Source organism: Panthera uncia, chromosome F2 (assembly GCF_023721935.1).
Source record: "Panthera uncia isolate 11264 chromosome F2, Puncia_PCG_1.0, whole genome shotgun sequence".
Lineage (NCBI taxonomy): Eukaryota > Metazoa > Chordata > Mammalia > Carnivora > Felidae > Panthera > Panthera uncia.
Window position 1 is genome coordinate 81,220,712 of NC_064812.1, and position 17,518 is coordinate 81,238,229.

A 17,518-nucleotide genomic window follows, 5' to 3' on the forward strand; every position below is an offset into this window, starting at 1 on the left:
GGCCAAATTGTTGAATTCCTGTTTCTCCCTAGGCTTCGATGTAAGCGTCCTAAGTGTATTGTGTGTAACACATTCGTTGGCCTTCTAATATCTTAATTCACATCTAAGCGGCTCTTCTTCCAGAGAAGTCTCCATCCAAGGTCTCCCGCGAGAGCCCAGTCACCGCGAGCCCCGCCCCTGCCCCGGAAACCCCAGCCCCGAACCCGTGAGCCCCGCCTCCGAGCCCCGTGGCATCTCGGGAATCCCGGCAGAGGTTGCGCACGCGCAGTGCCGGGTTTGGGCATCATGGCTGACTCCGGGTTAGGTGTGCAGGGCTCCCTACTGCAGCTGCAGAAGTCCTTGTCTGCCGGGGACCGCTGCAGCGCCGCGATGGCCAGTTACCAGCTGATCCGGGGCCTGGGGCAGGAGTGCGTGCTGAGCTCCGGGCCCTCAGTGCTGGGTGGGTACTGTCCCGGCCGAGCCGAGGGGGGCGCAGACGCGCGTGCGCGTTTGGGGTTGCTGGAGCCCGACAGCCTAGCGTTTCTCCCGCCGTGGGTGCATCTAGCGGTATTTTGAAGTCCAGCCTTTTGATTCTGGATTGTCGGAATTTCTGTGGAAATTTTTGTGGAAAAAAAGTGACTTGTCATGCGGCTTTTTTTTGTGGTTAGGAAATATGTTTTAAAAGTAAAGTTGGTGAAAATGCCTTAAGTTTAGCAATCCTTACTATGCAAAGTGGGAAGAGAGAACCAAAGGAAAGTATTTTCCTTCACCTTAAACGCGCCTAAACCCTCCAGTACCTTTCTCATACCCTCAGGTTTGAAACCTCAGAAGGAAGGTTCCTGCTTTTGAGAAGCATTGCAGAAATGTAACCGAAAAGTCACATCTTTGTGAGCAATCTCAGAGAGAACTTTTTGTTCCTTTGTAGTAAGTGCTTCTTTTCAGCACTTTAAAAATATATCATTGCTTGAAAACTTGCGATGCTATCTAATACCTATCTATTGCCAAGGGTGTATTATCAGCGGGAAAGTAAATTTTAAAAACTAACCTGTAAATGTTTTCTAGTCTCAGCGTTTCTAAGTTAGAATTCCTTTTTCCTTCCTTTAGTTAACTTGTTGATAAAGCCGTTCCAAGTTTATTCTGAATATTTAGTATGTGTTCTTTCACGTGAGACTATAGGGGAGTGTATTAGTTTTCTCTTGTTGCGGTAACAGATACTACAAGCTTAGTGGTTTAGGTTTGTTAATCTTACAGTTCTGTAGTTGGAAGCCTAACATGGGTTCACCAAATTAAAACCCAGGCATCAGGCAGGGTCATGTGGAATTCATTTCCTTTTTCATTCAGGTTGGCACAATTCTGTTCTTGCAATTGCAGGGCTAAGGTCCCTTTTTCCTTCCTGATGTTCCCTGCTTGTAGAAACCACCCACATTTCTTGGATCATGGCTTCCATCTTCAAAGCCAGCAACCATGGGTCCAGGAACCCCTGTGCTTGAAATCTCTCTTCTCTCCTGCCCCCCTCTTTCCAACACTCTTCTTTCTCTCTCCTCCACTGTTAAGAGCCCATGTGATAATATTGGGCCCACGGATAATCCGGGATAATTTCCCCTCTTTAAAGTCGGCGATGAGCAACTTTAATTCCATTTGCAACCTTAATTTCCTTTGGCCATGTAAAGTTAGCATATTCACAGGTGTGACATTGGGATTAGGGCTCAAGTATCTTTGGAGCCATTATTCTGCCTGCGTCATCTCAATGGAATATCATCTAGAATTTCCTGTTTTCTTTGTTTAAATACAGCATCCTTAAGTTAGTGTTTAATTGTTTATAAGGCTGAATTGAGAAATATGCAACCCATTTAGGGTGGGTTTATGGAGTGCTTTTTGGCAACTCTCTTACCTTACTTGTTTTTTTTTTTGTCCAGCATTACAGACTTCCTTAGTTTTTTCCAAAGATTTCGGTTTGCTTGTATTTGTTCGGAAATCACTTAGCATTGATGAAGTAAGTTGAAGATTTTTATTTTCCTTTTCGTGTGTATTCCTAAATGTTGAAGTGACTCTTCTTCTTACCCATATTTACTATATTTTTTACAGTTTCGTGATTGTAGAGAAGAAGTCCTAAAATTTTTATGTGTTTTCTTAGAAAAAATTGGCCAGAAGATCACACCTTATTCTCTTGATATTAAGGTAAGGAGAAAAAACATATGTCAATATTGATTGTAATTTATGGTGTAAGTTAAACTTGCATTTGTATTTTATTCTTGCCTTTCTCATCGAGGAGTTTACTTAGTGTGCATGATTGTGTTAGAAATGAAGTGGGTTATTCTTTTTAGATTTAATAAGCTAAGACCCTGATCAAAAACAACTTTGATTTGTGGCATATAAGGTAAATAATGTCTTTTATAAAAACTCATACATAATAAATTTGGTTTTTTGAATTGTGGGTAGATTTCAAAACACTTTAAAAAGCAATTTTAAAGAATTTTCCCTCTGGGTAAGATTCATATTTCATGTAGTTCGTGTGTTCCCTTTGGCCATAGTCTGAAAAGTTTGCCTTTTGCCTCCAATTTTCTTCCAACCTGCCTTCCTCAGGTTTCCTAGTGATTTACTGTGGAGCTAGTAATCATAAATTAAGTTGTTAATTTTCTTTCTCAGACTTGTTTGCACTTTCAACAAGTGCCAAGGTAAGTTGTTTTTAGTTGGTCCTGAATTGCCTTTAGTTCTTGGATATTCTAAGATTTGAAGTATTCAATCTGGGGGTAATGTATAAGAAGTTATTTTATTAATTATAGTTGAGTCTAATATATAAAGTAATAATCATCAGTCTTTTTTTTTTTTTAATAGGTTTTAATTTTATTCTCTTTTGATTTCTAGTCTTGCTGGTTTAGAATCCTAACACAGTTGACCCATGAACCTGGGGGCTTCTGGGCATTGACCCCTCCTCCCCCATCCTCCTGCCTGCAGTTGAAAATCCGTGTGTTTGACTTTTGACTCCCCCAAAACTTAACTACTGCTAGCTAACGTACTGTTGACTGGAAGCTTTACTGATAAACATAAATAGTTGATTAACACAAATTTTGTATGTTATATTCTTATAATTGAGTAATAAAGAGAAAAAATATTACTGAAAAAATTATAAGAGAAAATACATTTACAGTACCATATCAAAGAAAATCTGGGTATAAATGGACCTACACACTACACAGTTCAAGCCTGTGTTGTTTTTTTTTTTTTTTTTTTAATTTTTTTTTTTTTATGTTTATTTATTTTTGACACAGAGAGAGACAGAGCATGAATGGGGGAGGGTCAGAGAGAGAGGGAGACACAGAATCTGAAACAGGCTGCAGGCTCTGAGCACAGAGCCCGATGTGGGGCTCGAACTCACGGACTGCGAGATCATGACCTGAGCCGAAGTCGGATGCCCAACCAACTGAGGCGCCCCAAGCCTGTGTTGTTTAAGAGTCACTGTGTTTTAAAAAAATTACCTCAGTATAGGAATAACCAACATTTGTAGTGTGCTTCATAGTTTACAAAGTTCTTTAATGTACAGTTTGTCTTACTTAATTTGGCCAAAACTCTATGAGGTAGGTATTTTTAATCACTCTAGCTTACAAATGAGACTTAGAAGTTGAGAAACTCACCCAAAACTTGGAGCCAGGTGGCCTCTGTCCAGAGTGCCTGCTGGTTTTGTGAGACTGAGCGGTCATCCTATGGAGTCCCAACCATTCTTCTCTGGATTGCTTTAGTTACCTTTTTAAATTTTTCATGCTTGCTTGCTTGACATACGACAAGTACAATGGGAGGTGTGCAAGAAAGTGTAACTTTTTTTTTGTTTTTGATCTTGCTGAGGTGTTCATTTACTTTATGTTTTTGTGATTGTTGACATCATTACGATTACATACTGCATAAATACCTTCAGTAATTAAAAAAAAATTTTTTTAATGTTCTATTTATTTTTGAGACAGAGAGAGACAGAGCATGAGCAGGGGAGGGGCAGAGAGAGAGGGAGACACAGAATCTGAAGCAGGCTCCAGGCTCTGAGCCATCAGCACAGAACCCGACACGGGGCTCGAACTCACAGACTGTGAGATCATGACCTGAGCTGAAGTTGGACGCTTAACCGACTGAGCCACCCAGGCGCCCTCTTCAGTAATTTTTAGTCTATATGTTTATATACTCTAATATATTTTAAATAACTGCTAAATTATAGTATGTCATGTTGGTATTGCTCCTCTCAGAAGTGTAGTTTTAGCTCTTGTGAGGTTTTCTAAGAAATAGAATCTTATTGATGACTTTGGTATGTCTCTTTAAAACCTAGAATACTTGTACCAGTGTTTACACAAAAGATAAAGCTGCTAAATGTAGAATCCCAGCCCTGGATCTTCTCATTAAGGTAATTTTATTATTTCTAGGTATGTGTGTTTGTATTATACATATAACTTCAAAAGCAGAAAATTGGAGTTTTAAATTGTGTTTGGGTGAGAGATGTTGGAGGCTAGGCTTTCGTCACATTGATGTATGGACAAGATTTTCCAACTATCACCTGGTAATTCCTTGGCCTTTTGCTCTCAGACTCTTCTGGAAAGTAGAGGAAGGACTGGGTTGTGAGGGGAATTAAGAGGACAAGTAAGCAAGGAATTTATTGCTCCTCTGTTAACTCTCATCACCCTGCCTCTTAAAACTTAATGTTACAAAAGTTGCTGGAATTTGCATCATTTGTCGTTCTGAGTTCTTTCCTAAACCTTATCTTGAAAATGGGTTTATACGTTGTATTTAAGTGCTTCTTGGGGCTTACTCTCACCTGTTTCTCTCTCAGATGCATCTCTTGTTTTGCATCTCTATTTTCGAATTTGGGTCTTGTTAGTCCTTCCCTTAAGTGCCTCAAAGAGAATGGTTCTAACCATAGTATTGGTTTCTCGGGAAGGTAAAATAAAGTCTACACCCTCTTCCCCTTTGTAATCCTTGTGTTCTTCTACCACCCACCTCTTCTTTTTTTTTTTTTTTAAAGTTTTCTTTATTTTTGAGACAGAGAGAGACAGAGCATGAACGGGGGAGGGGCAGAGAGACAGGGAGACACAGAATCGGAAGCAGGCTCCAGGCTCTGAGCCATCAGCCCAGAGCCCGGCACGGGGCTCGAACTCACGGACCACGAGATCGTGACCTGAGCTGAAGTCGGACGCTTAACCGACTGAGCCACCCAGGCGCCCCCACCCACCTCTTCTTAAATAATCAGGCTACATAGGTGTCCTGAGAGGCCAAGGAAGTCCCCCAGAGGCGCGTGACTTTGGAGCTTTGTTGTGTAGAAACAGTGCAGTACAGGAAGCTTTGTCATTATTTTCCTGTTTAGACAATGCTGGTTTGTATCATTTTAGTTACTTCGGACTTTAAGAAGTTCGAGACTCATGGATGAATTTGGAATTGGAGAGTTATTTAGCAAATTCTATGGAGAACTTGCATCGAAAACAAAAATACAGGATACAGGTGAGGTGCATTTAAATGTTATTTTTAAGTATTTTGACAAATTGATGTTAAAAAAAATCAATGTAAAAACTAGGATTTCTCAACGAAAGCACTTATATGTTTCACAGGTGAATCCTTTTTGTTGAAAACAAACCCAAATGAAAGCAAACAGAAACATGTGAAGACTTCTGCTTATAAAAAAGTTTAATCTTTACAAAATGATTTCTTCTTTAAGTAGATTCCACACCCGATATGGGGCTTCAACTCATGACCCTGAGGTTAAGAGTCACACCTCAGTCAGACCCTGAGGTTAAGAGTCATGTATTGACTGAGCCAGCTAGGCACTCCATGAAATAATTTCTTTAAAATAGAAAACTCACAACACGTGTCAAATGTGACTTATAATAGTAGCTTGGCATAAAATTTATCAGGGAGGGTTCTAGTACATAAAACTATTTTTTTATGTCTTATTATAAAATTATTTTTGAACTAAACGTCTTCTCCTTTTGTTATTCATACATTTTTGTTTAATTTATGTAAATGTAATTTTAAGTCTTCATTTATCTAAAATTTATTTTTTAGTTTTAGAAAAAGTATATGAGCTCCTAGGAGTATTAGGGGAAGTTCATCCTAGTGAGATGATAAATAATTCGGAAAACCTGTTCCGGGCTTTTCTGGGTGAACTTAAGACCCAGGTATGACAAACTTTATGCTATTCTGATTCCATAGATTTGATTGTGTTTTTCTCTTTTAATGGTATCTTTTTTTAAAACTCTGCTTCTAGATGACATCAGCACTAAGAGAGCCCAAACTGCCTGTTCTGGCAGGGTGTCTGAAGGGATTGTCTTCACTCATGTGTAACTTTACCAAATCCATGGAGGAAGGTATTGATTGACTTCACTTGATTTTCTTCCTTAGTTCAAAAACTATAATTCTAAAATGGATTGCGTGTTTCGTTTTTGGAACCTTTAAACCAACTGTGGATTCACATGCAGTTTGGAGAAATAATACAGAGAAGTTCCATATGTTCCTTACCCACTTTCTACTTTTATAACTAGTACAAATAAACACAACCAGGATATTGACATTGATAAATCTCCCAACCTTATTCACATTTCACTAGTTTTAGGTGCACACCTTTGCATGTGTGTATTTCATTCTAGGCAGTTTTATCATGTATACATTTGTGTATGCACCACCACAGGCAAGGTACTGAACAGGCTCACCATAAGGAGCCTTTCTGCTACCTTTTCATAGCCATAGCTACCTCTCTTCCCCACCTCCACCCCAAAACCACTACTTTTTGACTAATGCTGCCGGAAAATGGGTATGCCAATATCTGTTGGAGTCCCTGCTTTCATTTTTTTTGGAATTTCTGGATCATATTGTAATTCTATGTTTAATTTTTTTGTCATACGATTTTCCACAGCAGCTGCAACTGCTTTGTATTCCCACCAGCAATGCATAAGGGTTCCAGTTACTCCTTATCTTTGCCAGTACTTGATATTTTCTGTTTTTGATAATAGCCTTCAAAATGTGAAGCGGTAGCATTGTGGTTTTCATTTGCATTTCCCTTATGACTGGTAATGTTGAATGGCTTTTCATGTGCTTCTTGGCTATTTATATATTTTCTTTGAAGAGATGTGCGTTTAAGTTCTCTGCCCGTTTTTTAGTTGGGTCATTTGACTTTTTGTTGTTGAATTGTTGAAGTTCTTTATGTATATGTATCAATTCCTTACCAAATACATGATTTGCAAGTATTTTCTCCCATTTTATGGGTTGCCCTGTGTCCTTTGATGTGTAAAAGTTTTTTATTTTGATGAAGTCCAGTTTATCTGTTGTTAATTTTGTTGCTTGTGCTTTTATCATGTCCATGAAATTGCCATATTCACTGTTGAATTGTTTTTGTGCCTTCATAAAAAGTCCTTGGGCACATATGTGCGAGTCTGTTCCATTGGTCTATGTATGTATCCTTCTGCCAAAACCACGCTGTCGTTCATTCATTCATTCATTCATTCAGAGCCTGGCATAGGGGTGAGGGGCAGCAAGACAGGAGAGAGAGAAAATCCCAAGCAGGCTCTGTGCTGTCAGTGCAGAGCCTGACGTGGGGCTGCATCTCACAAACCATAAGATCAAGACCTGGGCCAAAATTTTGGACTCTCACCCAACTGAGCCACCGAGGTGCCCCCACGCTGTCTTTTTGACTGTAACTCTATAGTAAGCCTTAATGTAAAGTCTTCCCGTTTTATTCTTCTTTTTCAAAATCATTTTAGTATTTTAAGTGCTGTGCTTTTCCATGTAAATTCTGGAATAAGTGTGTGGATTGGATTTGCTTGGATTTTGATGGTCATTGCATTCAATCTGTATATTAATCTGGAGAGAATTGACATCTTTGCTATGTTGAATTTTCCAATCCATGAACATAATTTCTCTCTCCATTTATTTAGGTCTTTGATTTCTTCCATCAGCATTTTGTAATTCTTGGGATGCAGATACTTCCTTATCAATTTTAAAGTCTGTTTAATATATTTTTCTTTATAGCTATCGATAATGTTTCCTTGTAGTATCAACATGAAAGGTTTGGAGGGTAATCTATCTTGGATAGCATTATATGCACTACGAAATTCATTTCTTTTTAAAAAGCAAATGAAACTTAACACTAAGAACAATTACCAAATTCTTCTATCTCCTGTGAGTTGCTTTTATTAGGTTGGAACATGAAATTCTGGTTGTCTCCAATATTTTTATATTTCAGTATCTAATGAGTTTTGATCTACAAAAATAGCAATTTCATGTTTTAATGTAATATTTTTACTCACCCCTTTCTTGCTTCTTACCAGGGATGTTGTAGTAGCTCTATGATATTTCTCTTTCTTTATTTTCTCACTTTTCTGTCCCATATTCTGTTGCCAGCTTCCCATTCATCAGGTTCTTGCTCACAAGTCACCCATTTGAAGCCCTTATGATGCCCCTGAGATGAGTCACTTCCTCTGGCTTCTATATTCTCTATAGAATATTCCTCTATGTTTTTCTATATTCTCCTATTATAGCACTTCCTGTGAGGTATTTTTTAATTTTTTTTTAACGTTTATTCATCTTTGAGAGATGGAGAGAGACGGGCATGAGTGGGGCCGGGGCAGAGAGAGAGGGGGACACAGAATCTGAAGCAGGTGCCAGGCTCTGAGCTGTCAGCACAGAGCCTGATGCGGGGCTCAAACCCACGGACTGCAAGATCATGCCCTAAGCCACCCAGGTGCCCCTTATGAGGTATTTTCAACTTATCAGGTTATATGTTTGTTTTTGCCACTTGATACCGGCAGGTAATGTTGCTGAATTGTCTTTGTACTTGATTGGTATATTGATTGATATTCAGTGAACACATGCGGGTTAAGAAAAATAACAGTGCTTATTGCTCATTTACCACATGCTAGAATAGTTGCAAGGAAAATTCCGGTAATAACTCTCTAAGATAGACAGTCATATTCTGTTTTCTAAATTAGGAAGCTAGAACTAAGACAGGTTACTCGCCCAGAGTAACACAACTGATGCAATAACAGAGTAATGGCTCCCAAAGATGTCCTCATTCTGAACCCCTGAAGCCTCTAGAAAGGAGGCTGACACCCTGATTTGACCTCAGTGAGACCCGTTTCAGATTTCTCATCTACAGAACTGTACAGTAACCAATTTGTATTTTTAAAGCCACTCTGTGATAGTTTGTTGCAGCAGCAATAGAGTATATAACCAATAAGTGGCAACACTGTGATTTAAGCCTTGGTCTGAGGCTGTAATTTATAGTTTTTCTGTCATGCCATGATCATGTGACTTCAAGCACTAAATGCTAATACTAATGTTTTCATTCATGCAGTATGTGTTTCCTGGGTGCCTTCTATCTAAAGAGTAATGAATTAGATGTGTTGGATGTAGTGATCAGAATTACCAGGTTCCTTCCATCATTAGCTCAGTCAAGTAGAGGAAACAGACCTTAAACAGCTGAAAAAGCTATTACAGATTTCAGGGTTTAATCATGCAAACAGGTCGGGTACAGTGAATAGGAATAGCAGAGTGTGGAGAGGGTGGAAGATGTACCCAGCTTGCTGGTTCTTTCTGAGGAGACCACCAGAAGCTAAGGCCTAAGGCCAAGCTAAACTGTGGCAAGGAGCCAGCTGGGAAAGAGCTCGAAAGGGCATCCCAGGCAGAGGGACCAGCAGGTAACCAGGCCTCCAGTCTGGCCAGCGCACAGTGGTCAGAGGGGTTCAAGAGAGTTGGCGTGTCTGTAGCTCAGTGGCACACAAAGAGTGCCTGGGGGAAAGATGGCACAGGACGTGAGGTCAGTGGATGAGGCCTCCTGAGCTGGAATTTCATTCCAGTTGGAATGGGAAGCCATGTTTTTTCTCTAGTGAATAGGTATGAGCTAGTTGGTGTTTTAGAAAGGTCTGCTCGACTGCTGCCATTGCATGTGAGATTTGTTTTAGTGTAGGATTAACAGACTTTGCCCTTGAGTGTAGCTGTGAGCAACTGAAGTCGCTGCAGTGGTGACTAAGCTGGGCGGGATGGGAGAGGATGGGTTTCAGGCAAAAATCTGGCTTGTTTGGGACATGTGTGACATGGCACATCTCAGATGTTAAGTGTGCAGTTGTAAATGTAAGACTGAATCTTGTAGGAGAAATTAGACACCGATATATAAATTTGGAAGTCTTCAGCTTAGAGGTAATATGTGAGGCTGTGAGTGTGGGCCAGATCACCTAGGGAGTGGGTGCAGGTCACAGATGTAAGGTGCTTTGCCCTGGGAGGAGTCTGAATGCTAAGAGCTGCAGAGTGGACCCAGCTCAACAAGGGCAGCTTCAGTTGAGTGTCAGGACAGGCCAGACAGAGCAGTGTGAGGGTTAATAGGGTACAGACAAGGTTGGAATGGAAGGGAGGAAGTGGAGGCTATCTGCAGAAAACCCTTTAGTGAAATCTTAACAACAGAGACCAAAGAAATGTGGTACAGCTGATGGGAGACGTGGTGGTAAGAGAGGGTTTTTAGAAATAGATGCCAGAGTTTATACACTTCCATTCTAGCAGAAAAGGGAGAAACAACACGTGTTCATCAGCACATGAATGGATAAACAAATGTGGCATATGCACACAACAGAATATCAGTCAGCCTTTAAAAAAAGGAAATTGGGGCTCCTGGGTGGCTCAGTTGGCTGAGTGTCCGACTTCGGCTCAGGTCATGGTCTCACGGTTTGTGGGTTTGAGCCCCGCGTCGGGCTCTGTGCTGACACCTCAGAGCCTGGAGCCTGCTTCGGATTCTGTGTCTCCCTCTCTTTCTGCCCCTCCCCCACTCGCACTCTGTCTTTCAAAAATAATTAAATGTATAAAAAAAATTAAAAAAAAAAAGGAAATACTATCCCATACTACAGCATGTGAACTTGACATTACATCAGGGGAGGTAAGCCAGTCACAAAGGTATAAATACCGTGTGAGGTAGCAGGGACAGGGACATTCATAAAGTAGAATTGAGGTTACCAGGGGCTGGGGGGGCAGGGGAGTCAGCCTCTAACAGGTACATCCTTTCTGTAGGGGATGATGAAAACATTTTGGGTGTAGATAATGGTGGTGAGTACTCAACAATGTGAACGTATTTAATGCCCCCGAATGGTACACTTACACATAGTTAACGTGGTAAGTACTGTTACATATATTTGACTACAACAAAACATAAATACAAGAGCATGCTTGTAGAGGGAGTGGTCTGCTAGAAAGCAGAGATGGAGGGGCACTTGCGTGGCTCAGTCAGTTGAGTGTCCGACTCTTGATACCTGCTCAGGTCATGATCTCAACGGTTTGGGAGTTCAAGCCCCGAGTCGGAAACTGCGCTAACGGCGTGGAGCTTGCTTGGGATTCTGTGTCTCCCTCTCTCTCGGTTGCTCCTTCTCAAAATAAATAAATAAGCTTAAAAAAAAAAAGCAGAGGTGGACACAGGAGAGTGGACTGTGGGAGGCAGAGCCTGGAGGTGGTGTCCATTCCCGCTCCTTAGAGCTTAGGCCCTTCCATCCCTGGGCCTCACTGTGTTCACCTGAGTCTATACATTCTACACCAGCTGTGCGCTGACAAGTGCCTGGTATCTTGAATCTGCACACCTCTGTTTACACGGTTACTTTCTATTAGAATGACCTTTTTTAACATGAGTTTCCATTCTTTTCGGCCCAGCTCAAGTGCTGCCTTGTCTGTAAACCCTGTCTTGAATCCTCACACCCAGAAGAAATCTCTCCGTGTACTGAATTCCAAAGGAACTTTTTAAATACCTCTTTTCTGGCATTATCCTACAGATACGATGTTTCTGTCCTCTTAAACCCTCTCTGACCCCTTCTCCGTCTATTTTCTGTCACAGTTGTTTTCAAATGTATCAGTCCTGTCCATCAAAGCAAACACTTTTTGAGCGTCTCTGGTTTGCAAGTCACTGTTACAAAGGCAGAGAACTTAGTGATGAGAAAAGCATGGTATCTGGACAGCTGCGGTGAATACTGTTGGGAGACAGTTAAATAATTGTGACGTCCATCAGGCCAGGATAAGAGCTTTGGGTTATACTTGGGCACCTGTTTTGTCGTCTCTTTTAGGTGATAAGTTTGCTAAGGTCAAAGATCATATTTATTCATATTTGTAATGTATACAACGTGCTGAATGAATGCCTGGGAGTACTGGGACGATGATCGTGTGTGTGGCCTTATGTAATCCTGCATACAACTCTCAAAGAAGCTATACAGTGTCCCTTTTTATAGATAAGAAAACTGAGGCTCTGAGAGATTACCTAACAGAGCTTGTAAGTGATGAGTTGGAATTGAAACCCGTGTCGTGAGTCCACATTTTCTTCATACTTCACTGCAGTAGTAACTGTTGCAGCCGTAGCTTACAGCTCACCAGCTGCAATGAATGATAGCAGACACGATTCCTTAATTCAGGCTGTCTGAAACAAAACTGTTGGTTGTAAAGTGTTTGCAGGTTTGTCAGATGATGCTGTTGGGATTTGTAACAGGCTTCTTTCTGTTTTTACCCAGATCCCCAGACTTCAAGGGAGATTTTTGATTTTACATTAAAGGCAATCCGTCCTCAGGTAGGATTAATATTACTCCAATTCTTCCATAACTGAGACTTGTGATTGTTAAACATTGATGGTAATTTTTTTTTTTTTAATAGATTGATCTGAAGAGATATGCTGTACCCTTAGGTAAGATTGTGTAATTAATAACGTGGAATATTAGAGATTATTAAGTTAATGTCTTGAGTAAACTTTTGCTTAAACTGTGCGTGAAAGTAAGTATGTGATGTTTCACATGCAGTTACTTACGGGGAGGCTTTTGGTGCTTTGTTTTTAGCACACAAACTCCAGTCAGATGAATTAATACCTTCTGAAACAGGTATTAATTCAACTTTTGTTTAAAAATATTTTCTTCCATGCAAAAATTAGATTACATGATTTAAAAAAAAATTGCTTTAGAACACCTTTCAGAGGATCCAGATTGTTTGGTTCTGACTTTATCTAAATAAATCCTGATCCTACTTCTGAACTTTATTTGGGGGCGGGCGGGGGGTCATTGGCCTGTTGATTCAAATGGACGTTGGCGGCATTAGAACTCTGATTAGGATCTGTAGGTTATTATAAAGATAGTGGATCTTCATGAACAGTTTTAGTTTTGACATATACCTGAAGCTTTCTTAGTTTTTTTGTTCTGCCTTTGTTGTTCCTTTTTTAAATATAATGGTTTTTGCAATTGCAGCTGGCTTATGCTTGTTTACCCTGCATGCATCTCAGTTTAGCACCTGCCTCCTGGACAACTACATTTCTGTATTTGAAGTGTTGTCAAAATGGTGTAGCCATACGAATGGTGAAATAAAAAAAGCTGCACATTCAGCTCTGGAATCTTTTCTGAAACAGGTATTAATTCAACTTTTGTTTAAAAATATTTTCTTCCATGCAAAAAATTAAATTCCAACCTTGTGCATGCACATTTGAAAAATGAATACAGGTTATTTTTTAGCTCTTGTAGTATTTAAATAAAAAAGCCTGGTTATTAATCAGCTGCATGGGTGGCAGCAGGACTGAGAGACAGGAAGATACCAGATCTGATCACAGCCTCAGAGCGAAGACTGGGAGGTCTAACGGACATAAAAGTGGCAAAGAGGAGGTAGAAGGAAGAAGGACTGGAAGGTCACGGATCCTCTGAGTCAGGTTGGGGTGAGAAAACATATTTCCTTAGAGGTGAGGGCCAGCTGTCAACGTTAAGATGTTTGTGTTTGTTTCACATTACTTCAAGAACAAGGAGAGTCCACTTGCCCTTATGTATTTTCTGTCTAGATAGGATGTGATTGTAGAATTGAGCCTGCAAATTTGGAAACATGTTGGCTAGGGAGAATGTGCTATGGCTCTCAGCATCCAGAGGTGTCTAGAAATACCTGCTGTTCAGGCCAGGTGTTACAGATTTAGACTGCTTGGGTGGGTTGTGATGGAAAACTCTGAAGATTCACCAAAAGTTTTGTTTGGAGCAATGTTGTAAATGGTAGTTAAATTTGCAAGCTAGTCCATGAAGACCTACCTGAAATGTGGCACAGACAGTATCCTGTTGTAGGGATATAACAGTCTGTTTACAGACACTCTGGTTGTTTCCATTTTGGGGTCCTTTTAAATAAAACAGTTAAGAACATTTGTGACCAAGTGTTTTTGTGGACATACGCTTTCACTTCTCTTGAGTGAAAACCTAGAAGCAAGATTGCTGGGTCTTGTGGGAGGTATATATGAAACAGTAAGAAACTGCTAAACTCTTTTCAAACTGGTTGCGCCATTTTATAGTCCCAGCAGCAATGCGTGGGAGTTCCTGTCAGCCCATATCCTAATCAACACAGGGTTTTGGTGGTCTTTTCAATTTTAGCACTTCTCATGGGTGTATGATATTGCCTTACTGTGGTTACAAATTTGAGTTTCTGTGGTGACTATTGATAATGATCTTTTTTTTCCTGTAGTTACTAGCCATTCTTTTTTTTTTAATTTTTAAATTTTTTTAATACACATCCAAGTTAGTTAGCATATAGTGCAACAGTGATTTCAGGAGTAGATTCCTTAAGCCCCTTACCCATTTAGCCCATCTCCCCTCCTACAACCCCTCCAGCTACCCTCTGTTTGTTCTCTATATTTAAGGGTCTTTTATGTTTTGTCCCCCTCCCTGTTTTTATATTATTTTTGCTTCCTTTCTCTTCTGTTTGTCTGTTTTGTATCTTAAATTCCTCATATGAGTGAAGTCATTATGATATTTATCTTTCACTAATTTCACTTAGCATAATACCCTCTAGTTCCATCCATGTAGTTGCAAATGGCAAGATTTCATTCTTTTTGATTGCCGGAAGAATGCTGGTGTTATTTTGATAGGGATTGCAGCCATTCTTATATCTTATGAGATACTCAGATTATTTCGCTCATTTTAAAATTAGATTGTATGTCTTTTTATAAATGAGTTGTAAGAGTTCTCTACATCATTTGGTATAAGTCCTTTTCTAAAAGTATTGCAAATAATTTCTGTGGCTTGGCTTTTCATTTTCTTAGCATCTTTGAAAGAGCAAATGTTTTAAAGTTTACATCCAGTTTACCAGTTTTCCAATTTTTTTATTAAAAAAATTATTTTTAATGTTTATTCATTTTTTTTTTTTTTAGGGGGAGAGAGAGAGAGAGAGGCAGAGAGACAGAGATAGAGTGTGAGCAGGGGAGGGGTAGAGAGAGAAGGAGAAGTTGTTGAAGCAGGCTCCAGGCTCTGAGCTGTCAGCACAGAGCCTGATGCGGGGTTTGAACTCATGAACTGTTAGATCATGACCTGAGCCAAAGTTGGGTGCTTGACCAACTGAGCCACCCAGGTGCCCCTACATTTTTTAATTTAAACATTACTTCTGAGGGAAAGAAGTTTTTCAATAGCTTTATGTAAATTTTTTATGAAAAACATTATAAGATAGTAGCATATAAGTATAAAAAAATGTAGAAGAGTACAAACAACATTTAAAATATCCTGAAATCCTACCGTTAAGAAAAAAATCACGATTTCAGTGGCACTGCTTCTAAACCTTCCCCTCCCTTTCTCTGTCCCTCACTGTCTCCTTCTCTTTCTTCTCCCTTAACCTCCTTTCATTCCCCTTCTTCCCAGGGGGAAGGTATGGGGATAAAAGAAGAGAGATATCTTGACCAAAGGGAATATTCATAATTTCTGTGACCTTAAGGTTTTCTGCTATGTTGTGTGTGTTTCCCTGATAGCACACTGAAATCTACATGATTAACTTATAATGGCAACATAGTTGATATATATAATTGTATTTAAGTTAGAGTTCCGTTTATCCTCTACTGTTGGATAATTATTTGCAACTTTTTGCTACTGTATCAGAAAATAATTGGATAATAATGTATAAAAAGGATGTTTGCTGAAAGCATAATAATAAATTAGAAAGTTTTTAAAAAAATTTTATTTAAATTCTAATTAGTTAATATATAGTGTAATGATGGTTTCAGGAGTAGAATTCAGTGATGCATCACTTATGTGTAACACCCAGTACTCATCACAAGTGACCTCCTTAGCCCCTCCCCCATCCACCTCCCTCCATCAACCCTCAGTTTGTTCTCTATGGTTGAGTCTCTTATGGTTTGCTTCCCTATTTTTTTTAATCTTTTTTTTTTTCCTTTCCCATATGTTCATAGGTTTTGTTTCTCAAATTGTCCACATGAGTGAAATCATATGCTATTTGTTTTTCTCACTTATTTTGCGTAGCATAAGATACTCTAACTTCATCCACGGTGTTGCAAATGGCAAGATTTCATTCTTTTTGATGACTGAGTAATATTCCACAGTATATATACACCACATCTTCTTTATTCGTCAGTTGGTGGACATTTGGACTTTTTCCGTAGTTCGGCTATTGTTGATAGTGCTGCTGTAACCGTCGGGGTGCATGTACCCCTCTGAATCTGTATTTTTGTATCTTTTGGCCAATACCTGGTAGTGCAATTGCTGGATTGTAGGGTTCTATTTTTAACTTTTTGAAGAGCCTCCATACTGTTTTCCAGAATGGCTGTACCAGTTTTCATTCCCATCCATGGTGTAAGAGGTTTCCCCTTTCTCAACATCCTTGCTAACATCTGTTGTTTCCTGTGTTGTTAATATTAGCCATTCTGACAGGTGTGAGGTGGTATCTCATTGTGGTTTTGATTTGTATTTCCCTGATGATGAGTGATGTGGAGCATCTTTTCGTGTATCTGTTAGCCATCTAGATGTCATTGGAAAAAAGTCTATGTCTTCTACCCATTTTTTACTGGATTGTGTTTTGGATGTTGAATTTGATAAGTTCTTCATAGATTTTGGATACTCAGCCTGTATCAGATATGCCAGTGGTAAATATCTTCTCCCATTCCATCGGCTGCCTTTTAGTTTTGTTGATTCTTTACGGTGCAGAAGCTTTTTATCTTGATGAAGTCTCAATAGTTCATTTTTGCTTTTGTAGAAATAGTGTATAAATGTGAAAACATTAAAATATATTCATAAAGTGAACAAGTATTTGTTTACTTCTTGAAGGAACATGTTCTTTTAAAAAAAATTTTTTTTTAATGTTTATTTTTGGTAGAACGTGAGTGGGGGGATGGGGCAGAGAGAAAGGGAGACACAGAATCGGAAGTAGGCTCCAGGCTCTGAGCTGTCCACATAGAGCCTGATCCAGGGCTTGAACTCCCACACCATGAGATCAGAGGAACATGTTCTTGATGTGCGTGAAGAAGGAAATTCTGAGGCAGTATATGTGATATCCCATTCTTCTAAAATAAATGGTTTTGTGTGGGATTGGGGTGTGTGTTGGTAGTTTGGCAATGGAAGTGTGGATACCTGTTTTCTGCTTCTGATAATTCTCTAGATTCTCTCTGTTCTTGTCTTGGACAGTCTTTGTGTTGAAATTAGGAATGCTTTCTTGAATACCTGTGTTAGTTCTTGCATTTAGGTTACTGTCCCTTGGTAGATAGAGATCTACTTGCTTCTCAGAGTACTTTTTCCCCTTGCCTCACCCAATTCAAGCTTCAGTGTATAGCTTA

General features: G+C 39.6%; 1 protein-coding gene across 1 annotated transcript in view; it reads left to right on the forward strand.

Moving 5' to 3' along the window:
• The first annotated feature begins 258 nt into the window (after nucleotides 1–258).
• PRKDC (protein kinase, DNA-activated, catalytic subunit) overlaps nucleotides 259–17,518 on the forward strand; it is a 214,119-nt gene continuing 196,859 nt past the window's right edge. Inside the window, exons 1-10 of the mRNA XM_049633721.1 lie at nucleotides 259–439; nucleotides 1,896–1,972; nucleotides 2,065–2,157; nucleotides 4,289–4,363; nucleotides 5,343–5,451; nucleotides 6,013–6,125; nucleotides 6,215–6,314; nucleotides 12,471–12,526; nucleotides 12,610–12,640; nucleotides 13,191–13,348. Of these exons, the coding sequence (XP_049489678.1) occupies nucleotides 286–439; nucleotides 1,896–1,972; nucleotides 2,065–2,157; nucleotides 4,289–4,363; nucleotides 5,343–5,451; nucleotides 6,013–6,125; nucleotides 6,215–6,314; nucleotides 12,471–12,526; nucleotides 12,610–12,640; nucleotides 13,191–13,348 (966 nt within the window). The 5' untranslated portion in view covers nucleotides 259–285. The remainder of the gene's footprint in view (nucleotides 440–1,895; nucleotides 1,973–2,064; nucleotides 2,158–4,288; nucleotides 4,364–5,342; nucleotides 5,452–6,012; nucleotides 6,126–6,214; nucleotides 6,315–12,470; nucleotides 12,527–12,609; nucleotides 12,641–13,190; nucleotides 13,349–17,518) is intronic.